Source organism: Bufo bufo, chromosome 2 (assembly GCF_905171765.1).
Source record: "Bufo bufo chromosome 2, aBufBuf1.1, whole genome shotgun sequence".
Lineage (NCBI taxonomy): Eukaryota > Metazoa > Chordata > Amphibia > Anura > Bufonidae > Bufo > Bufo bufo.
The window spans coordinates 291,882,273-291,903,953 of NC_053390.1; the positions used below are offsets into that span (position 1 = coordinate 291,882,273).

Genomic DNA, 21,681 nt, shown 5'->3' on the forward strand with positions numbered 1-21,681 from the left:
TGTTATATGGCTTGTGATTGGATTTTTTAAAATCGCCAGCCTGCCAGCCAATGATCGTTGCTGGCAGGCTGGTGACGAACTTGTTCTTTAACTTTTGCCGGCCCGCGATGCGCATGCGCGGGCCGGCTTGGAGCGAAATCTCGCGTCTCGCGAGATGACGCGTATATGCGTGACTGTGCGCAGCGCTGCCACCTCCGGAACGCGAATCTGCGTTAGGCGGTCCGGAGGTGGTTAATGTGTATCCATATAAATGGCCCACCCTGTACATATGTTCTTATAATTATTCATGTACTCGCCCACACAATGGAAGTTTTTTTTTTTTTCTCTTCGCCTATTTTATCGATATTTATTCATCCATGCTGGGAGTTGTAGTTTTGCAACAACTGGAGCACACTGGTTGGGAAACACTGCTATATTCCATATACAACTTTTAAACGTACATATATATCCATTTTTCTATTGTACTCTTTCTATTATCTATGTTCCTTGTAGACTTGATAAAGGGGCCGTCTAGACCCCGAAACGTGTTGTCTCATAATACATTTTGATGAATCCTGTACCGGGTTGTGGTAATTGCGCCTTATGATCGTCTATCAGCTGGATCACTTCTTAGTGACAAGCTGAGATACGTTTTCCTATATATATACCCGAGTGGCGACCTGGCCTTTGCCCCAAGGGGTCTCCTGACGCATCTGGCAGCACCGACCTGCGACTTTTATACCTCACAGCCCACCTGCAATACGATTGCACTCAACTCCGGTGCAACCAAAACAGGTGAGTCTATCGTATCCACCAGCTCTTTGAAGCAAGCTGTTGTACCCCGATTTACTTACCCTATGAGCGCCTCTCTCACCCTTTGGCCGTTACTTCACAGGAGATCGGAAGGAAGGACCTCCCTGAAGACAGGTTTTGGGGGGACAGCCACCAATGGAGTTCCACAAGAACCCGAGGAGGCAGACGGACCCGATAGTCCAGACCGCGCGATGTCCCAAAAGGACAGGATCGCCCACTGCAGAGGCCGAGTGTGAAACTGGGCAAAGGGGACGCCCTCGAAGGAGGCCACCATCAGCCCCAGAACCTTCATGCACTCCCAGATGGAGAGACGTCGGGAGCGCAGTAGGCGAGATACCGACTCCTGAATTCGAGAGGACTTGGAATCCGGAAGGAATATCCGAGCTGCCGTGGTGTCCAGAACCATCCCTAGGAAGGTCACCCTCTGAGAGGGGTGAAGAGATGACTTCTGGACATTGATCAGCCAGCCGAACTGTTCCAGAGTCTGAACAGTGATTCGGACGCTTTCCTTGGCCTGAGGAAGGGAGGAAGCCTTTATCAGTATGTCGTCCAGGTAGGGCAACAGAGATATGCCCCTGGTACGAAGGAGCGCCAAGAGCGGCGCCAAGATCTTCGTGAATACCCGAGGGGCCGTAGCCAGCCCAAAGGGAAGGGCGACAAACTGGTAATGCTGCCCGCCGACAGCGAATCGCAGAAACCTGTGGTGAGATTCTGCTATAGGGACATGCAAATAGGCGTCTTGTATGTCCACAGACGCGAGGAACTCCCCTGGAAGAAGAGAAGCAATAACGGATCGGAGGGATTCGATTAAGAACCTCCGGACCCGCAGAGACCTGTTTAACAGCTTCAGGTCCAGAACAGGACGCACCGATCCCTCTTTCTTTGGCACAACAAATAGGCTGGAGTAGAAACCTGCGCCTTGCTCCTCCAGGGGGACTGGAACAATCACTCCCCTGTCCAAAAGGGAAGAGACCGCCTGCAAAAGGGCCGAGGCCCGGACCGGATCCCCCGGAACCCGAGAAGGGAAGAAACGCTCGGGAGGCCTGGAAGCGAATTCTATTTTGTAACCAGATGTTACAATTTCCAGGGCCCAGGCGTCCTGGATGTGAGCTCTCCAAACCTGTTGAAAGGAGAGCAATCGGCCCCCCACCGTAAGAGGTGGGGGCGCCCCTTCAGGCGGAGGACTGCTTGGGAGCCGCAGGGCGGGCTGATTGTGGCTGTGGGCGCCAGGAAGGCTAGGGCTTAAAGGCAGGCTTCTTACGGGAGTCCTGAGAGCCACCCGGGAAGGGGGCCGCCGCAGATCTGGAAGAGGAGAAGCGACGAAAGGACTGGTTCCTAGAACCGGAGGACCGAGCTCCACAGGTGCGCTTGGATCTCTTGCCCCCCGTTGCGCCCGAGATGATCTCGTCCAGCTTAGCACCAAAAAGCCTGGAACCCGCAAAGGGGAGGTTAGTGAGGGAACGCTTAGAGGAAGCGTCAGCGTCCCAAACCTTCAACCAGACTTCTCTGCGCTGAGTGACCAAAAGGGCCGAAACCCGCGCAAAGAGAATGCTAACATCAAAGGAAGCTTTGCAGAGAAACTTTGTCACCTGAGACATCTGGAGGACAAAGTTTAAGGTGTCCGCAGAGGCATCCTGCTCCGCTAGGTCCTGATGGTGGCGCTGCAACCATACGGAAAGCGCTCTGGATACCCAGGCCGAGGCGAAAGCGGGCCGCAGGCCTGTGCCTATCAGAGTGAAGATGGCTTTGGACAGAGAATTCAAACGCCTATCAACCGAGTCCCGTAGAGATGAACCGTCCAAGACAGGTATGGCCGTATTCTTAGCCAATCTGGCCACCGGCGGGTCGACTTTAGGAGGAAAAGACCACTGCTGCACATTTTCTGCCGGAAATGGATAAAGAGTATCCATGCGTTTCGTGGCAGAAAACCGGTGATTAGGGCGGTCCCAGGCCTTAGAGAGGACCTTGTCGAATTCGCCATGTATGGGGAATACAACCGTTTGCGGTTTCCTAGAGTGGAAAAGAGGGAATTCCTGGCTAACAGCGGAAGGAGATTCCCCCTGGATATCAAAAGTATCCCGGACCGCCGCCACCATAGTGGACAGTTTTGGCGAGGGTTCCAGCTCTGTGTCCTCGTCAGAACTGGATCTTTCCCCTTCCGATCTATGGTACCTGCGAGAAGGGGAAGTGTCTGAACGGGCCTCCAGGCGAGGAGGGGAAGCAGAATTATCCGAGGAAGGATGCTGCTGTGTACGCTGCCTCTTAGCGGCCGAGCATCCTCTGTGGGAACCACTGGGAAGCGGATTAGTGTTAGTCACAGGATCCGTGGACGCCATGCGTTCCATGAAGGCCATGGCGGCCCGAGAGACTTGGGCTAAATCAGCAGCCGCCCTAGAAATGGCAGAGGCCCAAGCGGGTTCCGCGGGCTCCGACGGGGCGGAGGGAGGACTGGGCTGAGTGAGAGGAGGAGGAGGGGGGGAGGATGATCCTGTCCAGAGGCAAGACAAGAGTCCTGTGACCGAAAGTGGCAAACAGCAGACTTTACATAGCCCCAGTGGGGCCTGATGAGCCGACTTGGATTTTTGTGGGGCCCCAGGTTTCGGCATGATGGCAGCAATCCCTGCAAAGCAAGGGGTCAGGATCTCCTACCGTTCCCGCAGCACGCTGAGGAATTACTATCCTACCGCGAAAAATATTAAATAATATGAACAATAATAGAGCCGCGGCCGCCGGAAGGGTAGGAAGGCCCGCTCCCTAGAACACCGCTGTGGGAGAGCCGAGGAAGTGCCACTTCTGCATAGCAATTGCCCCAGACAGGAATCCTTCCCCCCTTCAAACCACCCACTAAGCAGCCCTAAGTGTCACACCGGGAGACAGAGGGAGGACAGTGTACTTATCTGCGCCTGCAGTCTTCGCCCTCTGATCCACACCAGCGGAGGTCACCTCTTCAGTCAGCTGGCACAAGGAGTGGTAGTGATCTGGAGGAGGGCAGGAAGGTGACCCCAAATCTGGTAGGCCGCCGGAGCTGCAGATCGAGCCCGGTTCCACTTAACTTCTGGGGGAGGGTGGGAGGTAGCCGGGGACGTCAGTTCAACCCCGGCGCTCGCTCCAACGAGAGATCAGGGAAGCAAAATTGCGACCCTGCGTCCTCTGCTGAAAAAAACAAACGGGAGTAGAGTCAAAATGTCACCTCCTTATCCGACACTAAGCAAGACTGGGGTCCTCCCGGTGGAGCATGGGGGTATAGCCCGGGGAGGAGGAGCTCTCTCTTTTATTTGCATAGTATCTCCTCCTAGTAATGACCTAGGCTATACCCATGGTCTGTGTCCCCCAATGGAATGTGCGAGAAACTGATCACGTCTATAGTTACAAGCCAACAATCTTGTGAGACATCTTTTAACTCTTGTATAGATTATAAAAAGTGTGCAGTATCCAGCAGAAATGATTTTGTTTTCCTCACCAATGGTGTCAGTATTTTCTCTAGGACTATTGCCAGAGGGGATAATACGGAATTTACAGAGGCGACAATTGGTCGACCTGGAGGATCAACCAAGGTCTTATGCACTTTCGGCAGTATATAAAATACTGGCGTCACCGGTAAGTAGTTAATCAGAAACTCATATACTTTTTTATCAATGACCCTACGATCCGCATAGCTCATCACCAAATTGCGAATTTTTTTCTTTATGTCAAATACAGGATTTCGATCCAATATTTGATAGGTGTTAGTGTCACTTAGTTGTCGATTCACCTCTTGTATATATTTAGTCTTATCCATGATAACAATTGAGCCCCCCTTATCGGCGGGATTAATAATCAAGGATTTATCCGCCATTAAATCATGTATTGCTTGTCTCTCCTTTTTTGTAATATTCTGTTTTAACTTGTAACTCCCCTTTTATGGCCATGTCCATTTCTTTTTGTATATCATTGGTCACCAGATGTACAAATGTTTCCACTGGATGATAACTTTTCGGTGGGACAAAAGTACTATTAATACGTAAGCCCAAATCGGTTAGTTTTAGTGATTCACCATCATTATCCTCGCGATCACCAGAATCGTGCAAACCTTGGAATTGTGATTGTTCCTTCACCGAAAAGTGTGCCTTAAGCCTCACCTTTCGGAAAAATTGCTGGAGATCTATATCCATTTGGAAGGAGTCAAAACAACTGACAGGGCAAAATGAAAGACCCTTCTCCAAGATCTGCATGACATTAGGGTCTAACACCTTAGAGGAAAGATTTATGACCACGGAGGATCCTCCAGGTCGACCAATTGTTGCCTCTGTAAATTCCGTATTATCCCCTTTGGCAATAGTCCTAGAGAAAATACTGACACCATTGGTGAGGAAAACAAAATCATTTCTGCTGGATACTGCACACTTTTTACAATCTATACAGGAGTTGAAAGATGTCTCACAAGATTGATGGCTTGTAACTATAGACGTGATCAGTTTATACACGTCTATAGAGCACAATAAAGGTATAGAAGCAATATCAGGGCTTCTACGGTCGAGTTCACATTCTACTGAAAAGGAAGAATTTTTTGTGGAATTATTACAGCTGGTATTACATGAGAATTACTTTTTATTTGGTGATTCCGTCTATTTACAGCGACGCGGGACCACGATGGGTTCGAATGTGGCCCCGCCCTACGCAAATGCATACATGTCCTCTTTTGAAGAGAAATATGTCTACACTTATGAGGATTTTCATAAATTTGCATTAATCTGGAAAAGATTTATAGGTGACGTGTTTTGCGTATGGGCGCACTCGAGTCCCTCCTCCAGTTTTTTGGACACTGTGGTGATGAAAAAAGAGGATGGACACTTGTGTACAGACCTATATAGAAAAGAAACAGATAAAAACAGTATTTTACATTTTCAGAGCTCCCATCCTCCAGCACTTAAGAAAGCTATTCCCAAATCCCAGTACATGCGGGTCAAGAATATTGTGACAGACCCTGAGAAACAATGTAATAGGATAGAAGAAATGACATCTAGATTTGTGGATAGATTTCTGATAGGAAGGACATGCTTGATGTCTGCACTAGAAGACGGTACCTTTCGTAGTAAGGGGGAACGGTATGGAGTACTGAGCACCATCCACAAGGTGTGGTGGAAGGCCAGGGAGGTCACAAAGGTCATTGGGTATACGACGTATACTCCAATTTGGCCTAATTATATGTACAAAGAGTTGGATAAACTTGCGGAATTACGAGTGTGGAATTCGTATAACCTGAATAGAATGCATCAGTTGTACTCTGAGGGTATATTGAAAGAATTCGCACAGCTACAACAGGAATTTAATATCCCTAAGAAATTCTTCTATTTGTACTTACAGCTTCGACACGCCGTAAAAACGCAAGACAAGGCTGAGAAAGTTGCCCCTGCTCCAAAACACAGTATTATAGACCTCGCAGCGACAAGTGGTACCACTAATGGTGTTATTTCCTGTCACTACAGTGTATTTATTGATATGCAAGTTAAAAATACACCTTTACAACTATTTGATAAGTGGAAGTCAGACATATCAGACCTCACTGAGGAACAGTGGGAAAAAGTGTTGGAAGACTGCCCGTCGCTGGCTGTCAGTGAAGCGCAGAGAGTTTCCCAATTGTACTTACTACATAGGGTTTACAGGACGCCAGTAGTATTGAAAAAAATGAGGTATAGGGACAATGACCGCTGCCCAAGATGCGACACATCTAATGCGGACTTGATCCATCTCATGTGGAATTGTCCGAGACTGAGGCGGTATTGGACAGGGGTCATTGAAATAATAAACACTGTGTTCGAGGTAAGCCTTGATGTTACACCGTTGATATGTGTGTTGGGGCTTTTTGAGATATTGCCGGGCATGGCAAAAAAGAAGCTGGCTATTGGACGAATACTATATCAAGCTAGAAAAAGCATAGCTTTCCATTGGATAGATATACTGCCACCGACAGTGAAGGAACTGGAGGCTAGGGTACACATTCTAGTTCAAATGGAGAAATATGTCTATCAAAAAAGGGGGTCCATGAAAAAGTTTGAGACGGTGTGGTTTTCCTGGATGCAGCATTACAATGGAGTATTTAGCCCGTAGGTCAGCTATGATGTAAAGTATTGTCTGGATATTTCTAGTTAATATGAGCAGGGATGTTATGTGTATGAAGCGCTTGGATGAGAAATGGTGATGAGATATATATGAGTAAGAGATGGGTATGCGATGTATGGCTGAGATTATGGAATGCGAAATATGCATGATATGTGTAAAAGGATCTACTGTCGGACTTATTGCACGTTCCACGGACTCTGGACTCATTTGGTCACCGGACTCTGGGTAGGGGAGGGGTGGGGGAGGGTAGGTTGGGTTGCCTTTGTTCTCAAATATGCTTGTGAAAATCAAATAAAAATATCTGATTTAAAAAAAAGATTTGTGGATAGAGGCTACCCTGATAAAATACTGGTGAAGGCTATAGAAAACAGTGGGGGACAGGCTACAACACAACAAAAATAAGAGTAACCGTATGGCTTTTGTACACAGGTTCCATCCTTTTAATCACCATTTTGACAATGTGGTGCGGAAACATTGGCACATTTTGGCAAAATCTTACCCAACAGTGGAGGAATTTAAAAGCATGCCTTTGATTTGCAATAAACGTAGTACAAATTTGAGAGACCAACTAGTCTGGGCTGATCTAGGGAGCACTAGAGGGGGACAGATACAAAGAACTCTCATAAATCAAAAACCTGGTACATACCCCTGCCTTCATTGCATGCAATGCTCCAATGTTCAAAAGGGCCAGTTTTTCTACCACCCACACACTGGAAAACCATATATGATCAAGGACTATTATACCTGTGACACAACAAACGTGATTTACCTTATAAAATGTCCCTGCGGCCTACTGTATGTGGGGGAGACCATGCAGACAGTGAGGGACCGCATTGGTAAACATAAGTCCACTATACGGAATAAGAATTTATTACTCCCTGTACCGTTCCACTTTGATAAATGTAACCATTCCATCTCACAACTAAAATTCCAAATTTTAGAGCGGGTCTATCAACCAAGAAGGGGAGGTGATTTGAAAAAATTACTACTCAGAAGGGAGGCATATTGGATCCATACATTGGATACTCTACAACCCAGGGGAATGAATAGGGATTATGAGATTATGTGTTTTTAATAGTTTATAATTTGGAGTGTTGTTTTCACAGGCTGCAATACCGCGCAGATTTTTGAAGGTTTTTAGGCCTGCAGGATAACACGATTTGAAATAAGAATGGACACTCTGTTATGTTATATATGTAATTTCCTGTTTATTAAATCAGCTGATGATGTCATGACCAGGTGATCCTGCACCTATAAATGTGATCAGGTTTTCATTGTCATCATGCAGTCGAGAAAGGCTGGACGGGCCGAAACGCGTCCTGTTATTATTTTGTAGTTACAATAAAAGAATATAACTGATTGGAAACAAGAACGTCTGCTGGGACCTTTTTTGCTGCATTCATTAATGCTAGACAGACCTCTTCAATCACTGGAAAATAAGTTCACATCCAAAAATATAATTAAATATTAATAACTGCGTTGGAGGAAGAAATATGAAAAAGGGATATTGCCAGTACCATGGCATATAACACAGCAAGAATGAATGTATTAAAAAAATGTACACAGTGTTTTCATTTGGAAATCTGAGAGACAGGAATACTCCATCACGCCAGATGTTTGGTTAAGTCTTGTCTCTTCATTCTCTTACAAACCATCTGGTTTTCACTAAGTCTTTCATAAATCAGGACTTATCCAGGACAGGGGTGCTTTGCAGTCAAGCAATGTATGTTTAATATCTGTGCAGGTAATGACAGCTTCATATACAGCCATTTTAGATTGTTGATGATGCATGGATCATAATGAGATGAAAACACACACATAGTATACACTAGCTTTTCATCTCACCCTCTGGCTCCTCACACATTCATTGTGTACATATGGCCCTTCCCCTCCAAGACTCTCTGGCAGCTCTTCTGCTTCAACATACTTTCTCAGATCTGATGTTTCTACAACCTAAAGGATACAAAGAGAACTATGTTAAAATCAACACAGAGTCATGCAGCTTTATGTGTACTACCCATTTTGGATAAAAATGGCTGAAACATTGTGAGCTCTTGTGAGCAGAGCCCTCCTTTCCCTTGTCTGAACCTTTCATTGGTCGGTTACTCTGTAATAATTGATTCTGTCTGAATTGTAGTGCTGTGGAATACTGTATATTGGCTTTACATAAAATATTACTATTAGTATAATTAGAAACAGCAGAAACAATTCATTTGGGGGATTCTTATGAACCGTATATATCATTTTTCTGTCTGCTCTGAATTATTTTTTCACTCTAAAAGGTCAAACCAAATGTTGAAAAAATTAAAGAGCAGATTTTCCATTCCAAAGGAAAGTTTCCTTATTCACACTTAAGCTAAGGCTGAATGGTCCAGGAAATTTTACTGGGATATGGAAACACTGATGAAGAGTCATAGGGTGCATTTCTCAAATAAATCCCATCAATGTCATTCTTTGTACTGGAATATGAGAAGACTTTGCAAAACATTAAAGCATGTACATACACATCATTTTACACTGGCGTTTTCGGATCAGTTTTGCCCTAATGCATTCTGAATGGAAAAGGATCCGCTCAGAATGCATCAGTTTGCCTCCGTTAGTCTCCATTCTGCTCTGGGGGCGGACACCAAAACACTGCCTGCAGGGTTTTGCTGTCCCCTAGACGAAACTGAGCCAAACGGATCCGTCCTGGCACACAATGTAAGTCAATGGGGACGGATCTGTTTTCTCTGACACAATCTGACACAATAGAAAACGGATCCGTCTCCCATTGACTTTCAATAGAGTTCATGATGGATCCGTCTTGGCTATATAGACATAATACAACCGGATCCGTTCATGACGGATGCATGCGGTTGCATTATTGTAATGGAAGCGTTTTTGCAGATCCATGACGGATCCGCAAAAAACGCTAGTGTGAAAATAGCCTTACAAATAGTATGTCTAAATGAAAATGTTGAGTAAATGAATATTGTACACTGCATTACTTATCTACTAACGATCATAGGTTACAGTGTTGCGTTCACAGTGTTGCTAGCGTATGAGCTGGAATTTCCCAGCTTCCTTGCTACATAGGTGTGTACATAGAGCTTGCTGTAGGGCAGGGGTGCACAACCTTTTCTGGTTGGGGGCCACATTGTCAGACTGAAAGAATCTTAAGGGCCGAAAATAAAAGTTAAAGGGGTATTACCAACTGAAATGTCTGGTTACAAATCCTGGATTTCCATCTAATGAGAGAATACATGAAAAATGCATGTGAGCAGCCATTAGACATAGACATACATGTCACCAGATGGTTGAGGGCCGCACAGAATGATATTGAGGTTGTGCACCCCTGCTCTAGTGATTTGCATTCTGGGAGGTGCTGGCTTTACACCAGTCAGGGTAACAATCTGATGTGTAGAAAAAAAATACAACATAGAAGTTGCGGTTGGGTATCAACTCAGGATGATAATACAGGCTGTAACTCACAATTAATAAAAGCAATACAGGGGGGAGTTTTACTAAGCTAAATGCCACAGAATTCTGGCTTAATTTCCCCCCACAAATGGTGCACATGCATCGTAGTACAATTATTATGTGTTCTAAACACTTTCTGTGGCTAGCTTTTAAGATGTGCCAATGTGTTCTGGCAATAAGTGAGACAAAAGTGATAAAAGATATACCAAATTTATCAATCAGCATGAGCCACTGTGGTAAATCTGGCACGTCTTTCGACTGTCCAAATTTACACTAAATGTTAGAGGTTTAGTAAATTTGTCCCCTCTGTGTCTACAGTTACCCAACTTTTATTTAAATTGGAAAAAAATAAATAGAAACCTAAATAAATTGAAATTAAACGTCCGGCTAAATGAATGGAAGTTTGTGGTCTTTTTCTTTCCCAGTATGGGAAAGGTACTGTAAATCTTGAATTTTACACTAAATTGTTCCGCTGTTTCTGGATTTAATTCCTGATTTAATTATTGATTGCCTTTACCTGTGCATTAAAAAGGTCACTTCGTCCTGCAGCAGGGTTTTCTGTATCACATACTATTAAAGTGCTCTTTATACAAGCATGGAAGGAGTCCTGTGAAACAAAATACATATCTCACTGTGATATAAGGCAGTGATCATGTTCTGCTGCAATAACAGCATTTATAAACCAGTTTCAGTTAACACATTGTATTGCATCAAGATACCATGAATAATTAGTGATCGTGTTGTGCTGCAATAACAGCATTTATATAACAGTTGTAGTTGACGCATTGTCAATACCAGTGTGCAGTAAGTTTGTAGAAGGAGAGGGACATTTAATTGCACCTCGGTAAATTACAGAAAAAAACACTTGCAATTTTGCTAGTACTGTTTAATAATCTGTGCACCAAACCTGTGATCTTTGATTTATAGGCCTCATAATAAAATGTCTGGTAAACGGAAGAGTGGAAAACAAAAAACCCAGGTCTCGTCATCCAAGTAGAACAAAGAACAATAGAAGCACCAGCCATTTGACCAGTAGTAATAGCAGCAGCAGGTACAGTTCTCCCAAAGAGGATGACAGTGTGGACTGGATAGCTCACTTCTCCTTTCATTCACAACAAGATGGTGTCGAGGTCACCTGAGCCTGACACCGTGCCTTGAAGCCAGGGGCCACAGCATTCCTTCTGTTCCTCCTACTTGTGGCCCCAAAAAAGCTTTTCAGTTGCATCAGCTGTCTTCACTGCGCTCTCCTAGTGGTGTGGCCTTTTTTTCCTAAGAAGAGGCAACACAACTCAACTCGCTAGAAGACACTCAGAAGAGTCTCCGTGTTGCTGAGTTGCGTGAGAACAGCCAGCGTTTGGACTGCCATAAGAAGGGGGTTCCGATAGAGGGGAACCCATGTATTGCTCTGTTGGTGGTAGTAGTAGCAGTAGTGGCACTTGTAGCCATGGTGGTGGTGGTAGGGGTAGCCCTGGAATCAGTGGCACTTGGGTGAAATACAAAGCAGAGAATCGAGAGGGGGGTCAAGGAGCCCAGAATGACATATCACTGTATGATAAAAGTAGCAGGGAGGGTGAGGACTATGACAATGATTGTGTGTTGAACAGGACCTGGGAGCTGGATCAGGGCGCTGAGGAGGAGGTGACATCTGAAGAGGAGGGTGGTGGGTGCGGTGGCAATAAAAAGCAGAGGCAGTTGTACTCCACAGTGCCAGCCGACAATAGCAGGAACATCGTTGCTGTGCTGCATTTGGATGAAATAACACATGCCCCCTGCATGGCGCACATAATGTGTTCCCTGACTCCACAGACTTTTTGACAGCCATATTGGAACAGAACTGGCCCAGTTTGCTCTTGCTGTATTTTCTTTTCCAGCCTCTGGTGTGATCTCAGAGAGGGTTTTCAGAGCAGCAGGTGGAGTCGTCACACCCAAACTGACAAAGTTGTCCACCAGTGTGCAAAACGTCATAGTAGTCAAAATGAACGAGGCATGGATCCATGAGAATTCTCAGACACCTCCATCTATGGATGTAAAATACATCTGCCACTGCTAATGGTGGCTATTGATTGCCTCCCCATCATGCCACTGCCTGCCCAGCTGCCATCATGTTCTGTACAATATGGCCACCGCCACAGCTACTACTCCTCCTCCTTTCATAGATTGTAAGCTCTTGCGAGCAGGGCCCTCAATCCTCTTGTTGTAATTATTGACATTAGGGATCGACCGATTATAGGTTTGGCCGATATTATTGGCCGATATTGAGGATTTTGAACGTTATCGGTATCGGCATCTATTTTGCCGATATACCGATAACGTATTGGGAACACAGATCGCGCTGCTCTCAGCGCTCTCTGTGTTCCCTCCGCAGCACAGGGGAGAAGGAAGCCGTGTCTCCCTCCCCCTGTGCTGCTGCTGCCACTGCCGCCAATGAGAGGAGAGAACATAAGAGGAGGGGAGGGGCTGTGGCCACTGCGCCACCAATGAAGATAAGTCTTTCATTCATTCATATACAGGAGGCGGGAGCTGGCTGCAGAATCACATAGCCGGCTCCCGACCTCTATGAGCTGTAGCTGCGATCTGCGGTAGTTAACTCCTCAGGTGCCGCGGATCGCAGCCACCGCTCATAGAGGTCGGGAGCAGGCTATGTGATTCTGCAGCCAGCTCCCGCCTCCTGTATATGAATGATTGAGAGACTTATCTTCATTGGTGGCGCAGTGCGCCCCCCACCCCCATCCCAATAGTAAAAACATTGGTGGCGCAGTGCGCCCCCCCCCACCCCCCACCCAGTATTACTCATTGGTGGCAGTGGCCACAGGATCCCCTCTCCCCTGCTCCTCCGATCGGAGCCCCAGCTGTGTAAGCCTGGGGCTCCGATCGGTTACCATGGCAGCCAGGACGCTATTGAAGCCCTGGCTGCCATGGTAAGCTCCATGCTGCTGTGTGCACAGAGCACAGAGCAGCAGGGACAGTGTGAGATCCTATTCACCCTGATAGAGATCTATCAGGGGGAATAGGACAAGGGTTCTAGTCCCTAAGGGGGCTAAAAGTTAGTAAAAAAAAAAAAACACAAAAATATTAAGTATAAATGAAAAAGATTAAAAAAAAAAAAAATACACATTAACAATAAACAAAAAAAATACACATTAACAATAAACATATTAATTTTCAGCAGATTTGTGTAGGAAATTTTTTTTTTCTCAAAAATGAAAATTCCCAGAATATCGGTATAAATTATCGGCTATCGGCCTGAAAGTTCACAAATTATCGGTATCGGCCCTAAAAAATCAATATCGGTCGATCCCTAATTGACATGTCTGTTGCTATGTTATTTATGACTGTTTGTACATGAACCCTGAACTGTAAAGCGCTGTGGAATATGTTGGCACTATATAAATAAAGATAATTATTATTATTACCAGTAGCCTTACCCAGCTGCCACTACTACCCCTACAAAGCTGCACACACATCTATTCTACTGCCTTGTCCTTTCCATGCTGTGCTGCTCTTGCTGCCGCTACTATTGAGGCCACATCCCACTTTCCACATCCACACTGTACTGCTGCTGCTCCCAATTTTTCCAATCTTGTTCAGAAACCACTAATTCTTTTGATATACTAACACTTGTATATAAACAGGGACAGCCATCTTTCGTTAAGGCACAATTTTTTGGAACACTTGCTGAGAACAAGACATTGTTTTATTCTGATAACACTGTTTGTGTTTAAACGCCATCTGCCCCCAATAAGGGACATTTTTGAAAGAAGCTTAACAAATGTTCTGGCGCAGGGTGTTTTTAAAGCATTTACCCATAACTATATGGCAGTGGCATATATATGGAATCCTCATTGTGTACATAGCTGAGATGCTGTAGTAGCAGACTGTGAAATTTCATTTTTTTTCTATCACTTGGGAAGCTGAAGGGCTCCTTATCTCTGCTCTCTGACATTATAAACACTCATTATAGCTCAATCCTTATCTTACTAATAAGAATGTGGCTTAAATAAGTGTTTATGACCTCTTAGTAGTTTAGAGATAAGGTTTATTAGATGACCAGCTCAAATGTGATACAATTTTTAGACAAAAATGAGTAAAATGTGGCGGTTGGGGTGTAGGATGGAGGGGGAAAAAAAGACAGACCAAATGGATAAAATATGAGTCCTAAGAGACCTCAGAGTATCATATGACAATTTTCAGGTCAATTGGATCACTGATTTGGAACCAAACTGAATTTTTTTACATATTCAACACAAAACAAATTTCAAGAACTTCACTCATCTCTAGTTCTTCCTTCATGCTAACTAAAAACATTTCGCCCTGCTATAGGTTTTCATCTCCGAACTGCCTGCAGATGCTCATCTCCAATGTACTATGCATTTCCTGCCTGTAAGTGACTTTGCCTTTGTCATGGTCTTAGATTAAGAACAGACTTTACCTTGGTTTCATGAAGCACTTGAAAGAAAGTCTCCGAGTTGGAAGAGCTGTCTCGCAGATCAACAATGAGGGTCATACCTAAATCACGTAGATCAGATCTGAAACAGAATAGGAAACTCTGCAGACACATCCAACATTTAATTAAACATATATTAATTAAATAATAATTTCAGAGGTCAATCTATGAAATGATTCCCTACATATCCTTTTCCCAAGTATTGCTCAATGCCAGATTAACATTTGGGCTAGTTCACACTGAGTTTTAGGTGTTTTTTTAAGCTGATTTTGAAGCTGAAACGAAACCAAATCAGCCCCACAAATGCCTCAGAGCAGCCTCCCTTTCATTTCAAATGGAAGGAGCACTTTCTGTTTTTTCAACATGGAAAAAAGAAGCATCATGCCCTATCTTGGAGTGGAATCCGCACCGAATCTCCCATTGAAATTAATGGAAAGCATAAAAAACAGCTCTGTACATGTCTGCACGATTTTTGATATGGATCCTCACCAAAAACCACAAGCTGAAAGTACTGAAGTAAACACCCACTAGTTAAAAAAAAATTAAAAAAATTGAAAAACGCATCAAAAACCACATGTTCTTCCAACAGCTATGTAAAGTGTATGAGGAGCTTTAGACTTTTGTATTGCTCTGCTACAAAATATGTTAAGAACTCTCATTATTATGTATAATCGTTACCTGAGAAGAGAGAACAAATATAATATTGCTTCCTGAATATTTTTCTGGGTGTATTCTGCCACAGCTTTAGATGGAGATACAATTAACAGTGCACTCTTTTCTCTGTCTTGTGCACCTACACAGAAATACAAAACTAATTAGACTATGGGGCCACAGGTATAGCAATTGAGGACAACAGTTGCTTATATCAATCGATTAGCGCTTCTTCTAACCTTTTCCCACAAACAATATAAAACCCATTGCTAGATTTTATTATAACAATTTTGCATAAGCATCATCTTTAAATGACAGATAAGGTTTGCATCAGCAGTAACCTATGACAGTATTAAGATGACCAAGATTTTATATTGTTGAGTTGTCCCAGAAAGCTTATTCAAGATATACACTTATTCCTTTTTATGCAGAATCCTCATTTGTGCTCTTATTTGATGTAACTAGTTCAGAAGTTAAAGACTTAAAAAATATAAAGAAAACTTTCGAAGGTTGGTTAAAAGGGTTTTCCGAGATTATGATACTGATGACCTATCCTCTGGAAAGTGGTGTACATAGAGAAGTAAGGGCCCCATAGCAAGGATCAAACCAGGCCCCCCCACACAGGACAGAAGGGTTTCTGTCTAAACCCCTTTCAATGACCCTTGGGCTATTTTTTCCACTGCTTCATTTGTTCCTTTAGAGGGTAGTGTCCTGACCAAGTTTTAACCCCCAGTAAAAAGGGGGATGATTCCAACTGGGCCCCCTCTTGCCCTGGGCCTCATATGGTAGTTACGCCCCTGCCTGTGGATAGGTCATCAATATCTGATCAGTGGGGGTCCGACACCCGGCACCCCCGTCGATCAGCTGTTTCAGAAGGCAGCAATGCTCGCAGTAGCACCGCAGGCTAGTGATGACACGTTTATTGGTCACATGACCTAGGCGCAGCTCAGCCCCATTGAAGTAAATGGGGTTCAGCGCAATACCAAACACAGCCGCTATACAATGTATGGTGCTGTGCTTGGTAAGCTGTGAGAAGGCAGTGTCGGTGCCTTCTCAAACAACTGATTAGATACTGATGACCCATCCATCAGATAGGTCATCAGTATCAAAATCTCAGAAAATCCTTTTAACCACAGATAGTGATGGAATATTCATATTATTGCCACCAGTGTCCACCACTTCCATTAACTAGAACAGAAGTGCTTGATGATCTGTTCTTATACCCTCTGCCTTTTTTTTTTTTTGTTCATAGTAATGCAAACGGATCCGTTCTGAACGGATCTAAGCGTTTGCATTATAGGTGCGGATCCGTCTGTGCAGATACCAGACGGATCCGACCTAAACGCAGTTGTGAAAGTAGCCTGAAATGATCACATTATCTGCTTGTACAAGCAGGTAAAACTATTATGTAGGTGCCCATCACCTTTCAGTAGACATACTGTAGTCACTGCTGCTCCTAACAACCAATTAGGTCACGGCTTTCATTTTAAAATCTGCAATTGTGAAAATGAAAGCTGCAATCTGATTGGATACTATGGGCCAGAATGACTTTCTGTACTCGGTTTTTTTTATCCTGTTTTAAATGTAAAATGTATTATATTAGAAAAGAAATATTACATTTAATATGTATTCTCACCAGGCAGGCAGATGACTCCAGATTCCAGTATGTCCCAGTTTACCTCTCGATGGAGGTGGTTGAAATCTACAATAGGAGATGATTGCAGCAAAGGCTTCTGAGGAAGAGATGCATCTAGTTCCGTTTTTGGCGAAGAAGGTGGTTCTTCAGGTTCAATGCCACACGCAGAAACGTTTTCTACTAATATAACAAAGATGTCAACAGTTGTAAAATAACTGCAAAAAGTGAACAAACGCTGAACCCGTAATTCAGAACAAAAAGGTCTTATTTCATTAGCATGTTCATTTGGCCTTGCTCCCATTTTACACTCTTTCTCTTTGTTTTCACTGGTGGGCTGGAAACCTCCTAAGGGAAAACAGTCTGCCATTTAAGACAGTACCATATCTGGTAAACTGTAACCTAATGGCACGTGCAATGTACATCTGTGTGTCAGCTTAGGCTACCATTCAGTGGGATCTTCATTAACAAGAACATGTTTACATGTATGTGCTTCCCAACCAGTCTGGTTTATGGAGAAAGGGGTTTAAGAGCTTTTGTATGTGACGTGTGGCAGTATTATTTTAGCAAGGGGGGTCACAGCACTCATCAATTGTATGGCTTTTCCTGGGTGCATGTCCCTTTTAGATCCCTTCTCCACCTTAGGATCAGACTTCTTCAAAGCATATCACATATTCAGACAGCACTCCAGTGATGATTGCAAAGTGACATAAAAAAATATGGAACGCTTCACGAATTTGCGTGTGGCAGTATTATACCGTAGGTTGGTGTATAGTACCAATAACCATTTGTATATGTCAACAATAAAGATGGCCATACATATTAGATGGCTGTCCACTGACAGCTATTCCTTCTGATTCATAGTAATCCCAGAAATCCCCGTTAAGATGGCCATACACTTTAGATGAATATCAGACAAATTCACCAATTTTAGTAGGACCGGCTGACCATCTAATGCAGGGATGTCTACAGACCTTGTTAAAATAAGAGGGGGTAATGTTAGACATGGCCCTGTCCCAACTTTTATGAGATGTGTTGTTGCCATAAAGTTCTAAATGAGCTAATCTTTATTCATAGGATGGTAAAATGTCTCACTTTCAACACTTGATATGTGGCCTATGATCTATTGTTAATAAATTATGGGTCTGTGAGATTTACAAATCATTGCATTCTCTTCATTTACATTTTACACAACTCCCCAACTTTTTTGCAATTGGAGTTACAAATTGACAAATAAAATTGCCCATTTCAGCTGATTTTAATTTCATACGTACGACCAGCTTAAGGGTCCATTCACACGTCCGTGGTGTGTTGCGGATCCGCAACACACCCGGCCGGCACCCCCTATAGAAATTCCTATTCTTGTCCGCAGCTGCGGACAAGAATAGGACATGATCTATCTTTTGTGGAGCTGCGGACGGAAAGTTCGGGGCCGAAACCCGGAAGTTCGGGGCCGCACTCCGCAAATGCGGAAGCGGAGAGCACATAGTGTGCTCTCCGCTTCACGTCCGGGCCCATAGAGAATGAATGGGTCCGAACCCATCCGCAAAATTGCGGAACGGGTGCGGACCCTTTGCGGACGTGTGAATGGGGCCTAAATCTGTTTTCCCTACAAATGACATTTAACTCATTAAGGACCATGGGAGAGATTTCTCATGAGGGGAACTTTTAAAGTCATTTTTGCAGTAGTCTGCATTGCCATAATTTGCACCTAATTTATTTAATGTTCCATCAAGTTTGATAAATTTGGTGCCTCTTTATGTCTAACACTTGTGTCTTTGGCTGTTACTCCATTTTCTACTCCACCCCTATGCTGGAGTCAGATTGTGACAATTTCTGCATCAGATCCTCAGCTCAAGGGGAAGCTAACCTTCTGGAGGAGAACAAACTATACGAATGTGGGGGTGTGAGAGATCAGCACCCAGCGATATCTCGAAACCTCTTGGAGCAAAACATGACAACAACTGGATATAGCAATTCCTCTTTATTTGAGATGACGCGTTTCGGAGTGTAAAACTCTATCAAGTATTTAGAAGTTCATCGTATAAAACTTCTGTCTTTTCCCCTCTGTAGAGTTTTGCTTTTCCTGACTGGGTGCCGGTTCTAGCTCCGGCAAAGCGATGCAGGCGCTGAGACGGTTGCGGCACCTGCATCGCTCTGCCTGAGCTAGAAATGGCGCCCAGCCAGGGAAAGCAAAATTCTACCGAGGGGAAAAAGATAAGTTTTAAGCAATGAACTTCTAATGACGAAGGAATTTTACATTCTGAAACGTCTTGTCATAGAGGTCACAAATAAAGAGAAATTGCTATATCCAATTGTGGTTGTGTTTTGCGCCAAGAGGTTTCAGGATATCCCTGGGTGCCGATTTCACGCACTCCCACATTCGTAAACCTGTAGATGATTGGCAGTTTTCTCCTAGGGAGAAAACTAAGAAGAAGCCAATCATCGGCACGTGGACAGCCATATCTCATGAATAACCATGACTCTTCTCAGACAGTCCTGACTCTTTTCCAGGCAACGTGTCACAAACGGATTGGAAAAAAGTGCAGCCCTGAGCTCCACCCACACCACTATCCCTACCTACTTGCACGGTCCGTCCTAACTGATGGTGCACAAATGGACGGCAGTCCCTGGCTTAAGTATGTGCAGGGGCCTACAGGAAGGGAACAAGGTGAAAGTAAACAAGAGACTAAGACAGAAAGGTAAGCTACTAGGCTGGGTAGAAACTAAACAAGCAAATAACAAACCGTAAGCAAAATCAAAACACAATGGAAGCCGAGGTCAAGTGCCAGGAGGTCCCGTCAGTACGAAGGAATAACACAGGATCAAGGTCAAATACAAATTAAGGTCAGGAGCCGGGAGATCACGTCAGTACGAAGGGATTACACAAGATCAGGAGTCAAATACAAGCCGAGGTAGAGTTCACAAAATCACACATGCAGGAAAACGCTAGTGAGTAGTAAGACCAATCACAGGCAACTTGTGACCAGAAAGTTGCCTGTTAAATAGGCCAGACTGAATGGTCACATGACGTGGCCAGAATCACGTGACTCTGCGTCAGCCCCAGCCAAAACCCTGAGCACCGACTCATATCCGTCGGCACTCGTCCCCGCCCCCTGCTCGTTGCTTAAGGGATGGAAGACGCCGGCCATGCTGAGGAAGCGTGCGCCGCCGGGTCCTCCCCACCCCCTTGTTACCAGGGAGATGAGGACGCTGGCCGTGTCTGACGCCGGCTCCTCCTCCTTCTCTATCAGCTGGACGCCGGCAGTGCTGCAAGGAGGGAGCGCACCGCCGGCTTCCTGTTACACAACAGCTGTGATGATCATGATTCTTGGCAACCACTTATTTTTAGCTCATGATTGACACACTGCTGAAATCCGCATACCTGTCATTACGTTTTGATGCTCTCAGTGAGGGAAGAATAAAGTTGCTTCGCTTTAAATCAGCTTGACAGGCTATCCATGCCCACTTTCCCACAACTTTTCAAAATTGGACAGAGTGGTGTAAAAATGGAAAAGAGTACAATTTTTGCACAAGTACGCCCAAAAAGTTACAAAGCCTTAATTTGCTACTTTTGGAGGTCATAATTCTGGAGTGCAGGGCTTGATAAACCACCCTCCACCTTGTCTCTGAAGCTTGTGTCATAATATATTTACGGGACAGGCTTTAGCTGGCTGCCCAAGCAATCATACTGTTGGCCAAGACCTTTTTACTTGGACATATACTAAATAAAAATGTATAGTAGACAATAGACAAAAAGGTATATTTCGGCCTAGTATTATATTATTACCAGAATAAAAAAAGATTTTTGTGAAACTCACCTGTAAAATCTCTTTCTCGCTTAGTTTATTGGGGGACACAGGACCGTGGGTATAGCTGCTTGCTGCCACTAGGAGGCGACACTAGGCTGAAAAGTGATAACTCCTCCCCTGCCGGCTATACCCCCTCCAGCCTGGAGAGAGCACATCAGTTTGTGCCCAAGCAATAGGAGTATGAGAAAAAAAAACATACGGTAAACAACCAAAAACTGACCAATGCCAGTCGGATCGAACCAGAACTGAGGGCCATACCGGCTCCTCAACGCCAGCATTTACGGCAAACAGAAATTACTGGGTGGGAGCTAAGCGAGAAAGAGATTTTACAGGTGAGTTTCACAAAAATCTCATTTTCTCGCTTGTATCATTGGGGGACACAGGACCATGGGACGTCCTAAAGCAGTCCACGGGGAGGGTAACAAACCACATGCCCATGGAAAAAAAACGACTTCGAGGACGCGTAACCCACTGCCGCCTGCAAGACCTTGCTGCCTGGAGCAGCAGCCGCCCATAGGAAGACACCCGGCAAAACTTGGTGAACGAGTGCCCAGAAGACCAAGACTCCGCCTTCTACAACTGGAAAGCTGCTGCATGACGGAGATGAACCCGAGAAACGCAGGCCGCTGGTCGGGTGGGCCAAGACTCAGCGAGCAATGCCTTACCCCGGGAGCGGAACACCCGAGCAGCTGGAAAACAGCACTTGGAGGCAGTCAGCTTTGACAAGGACCTCCAGGAAAAAATTGGTAAAAGTCCGTACAGCGGAAGCGCTAGTCACGGACAAGCAAACC

At 44.7% G+C, this 21,681-nt stretch overlaps 1 protein-coding gene across 2 annotated transcripts in view; it reads right to left on the minus strand.

Annotated features, from left to right (window-relative positions):
• Positions 1–21,681, minus strand: part of ARHGEF40 (Rho guanine nucleotide exchange factor 40) — a 198,545-nt gene that overhangs the window by 102,093 nt on the left and 74,771 nt on the right. The window contains exons 4-8 of one of the 2 annotated variants that reach the window (XM_040416739.1): positions 17,082–17,258; positions 15,473–15,587; positions 14,780–14,876; positions 10,868–10,957; positions 8,737–8,844 (exon numbers count right to left, since the gene is read on the minus strand). In XM_040416739.1, the coding sequence (XP_040272673.1) occupies positions 8,737–8,844; positions 10,868–10,957; positions 14,780–14,876; positions 15,473–15,587; positions 17,082–17,258 (587 nt within the window). Of the gene's footprint in view, positions 1–8,736; positions 8,845–10,867; positions 10,958–14,779; positions 14,877–15,472; positions 15,588–17,081; positions 17,262–21,681 lie in introns of both variants that reach the window. The other variant, XM_040416738.1, reaches the window with a different exon arrangement.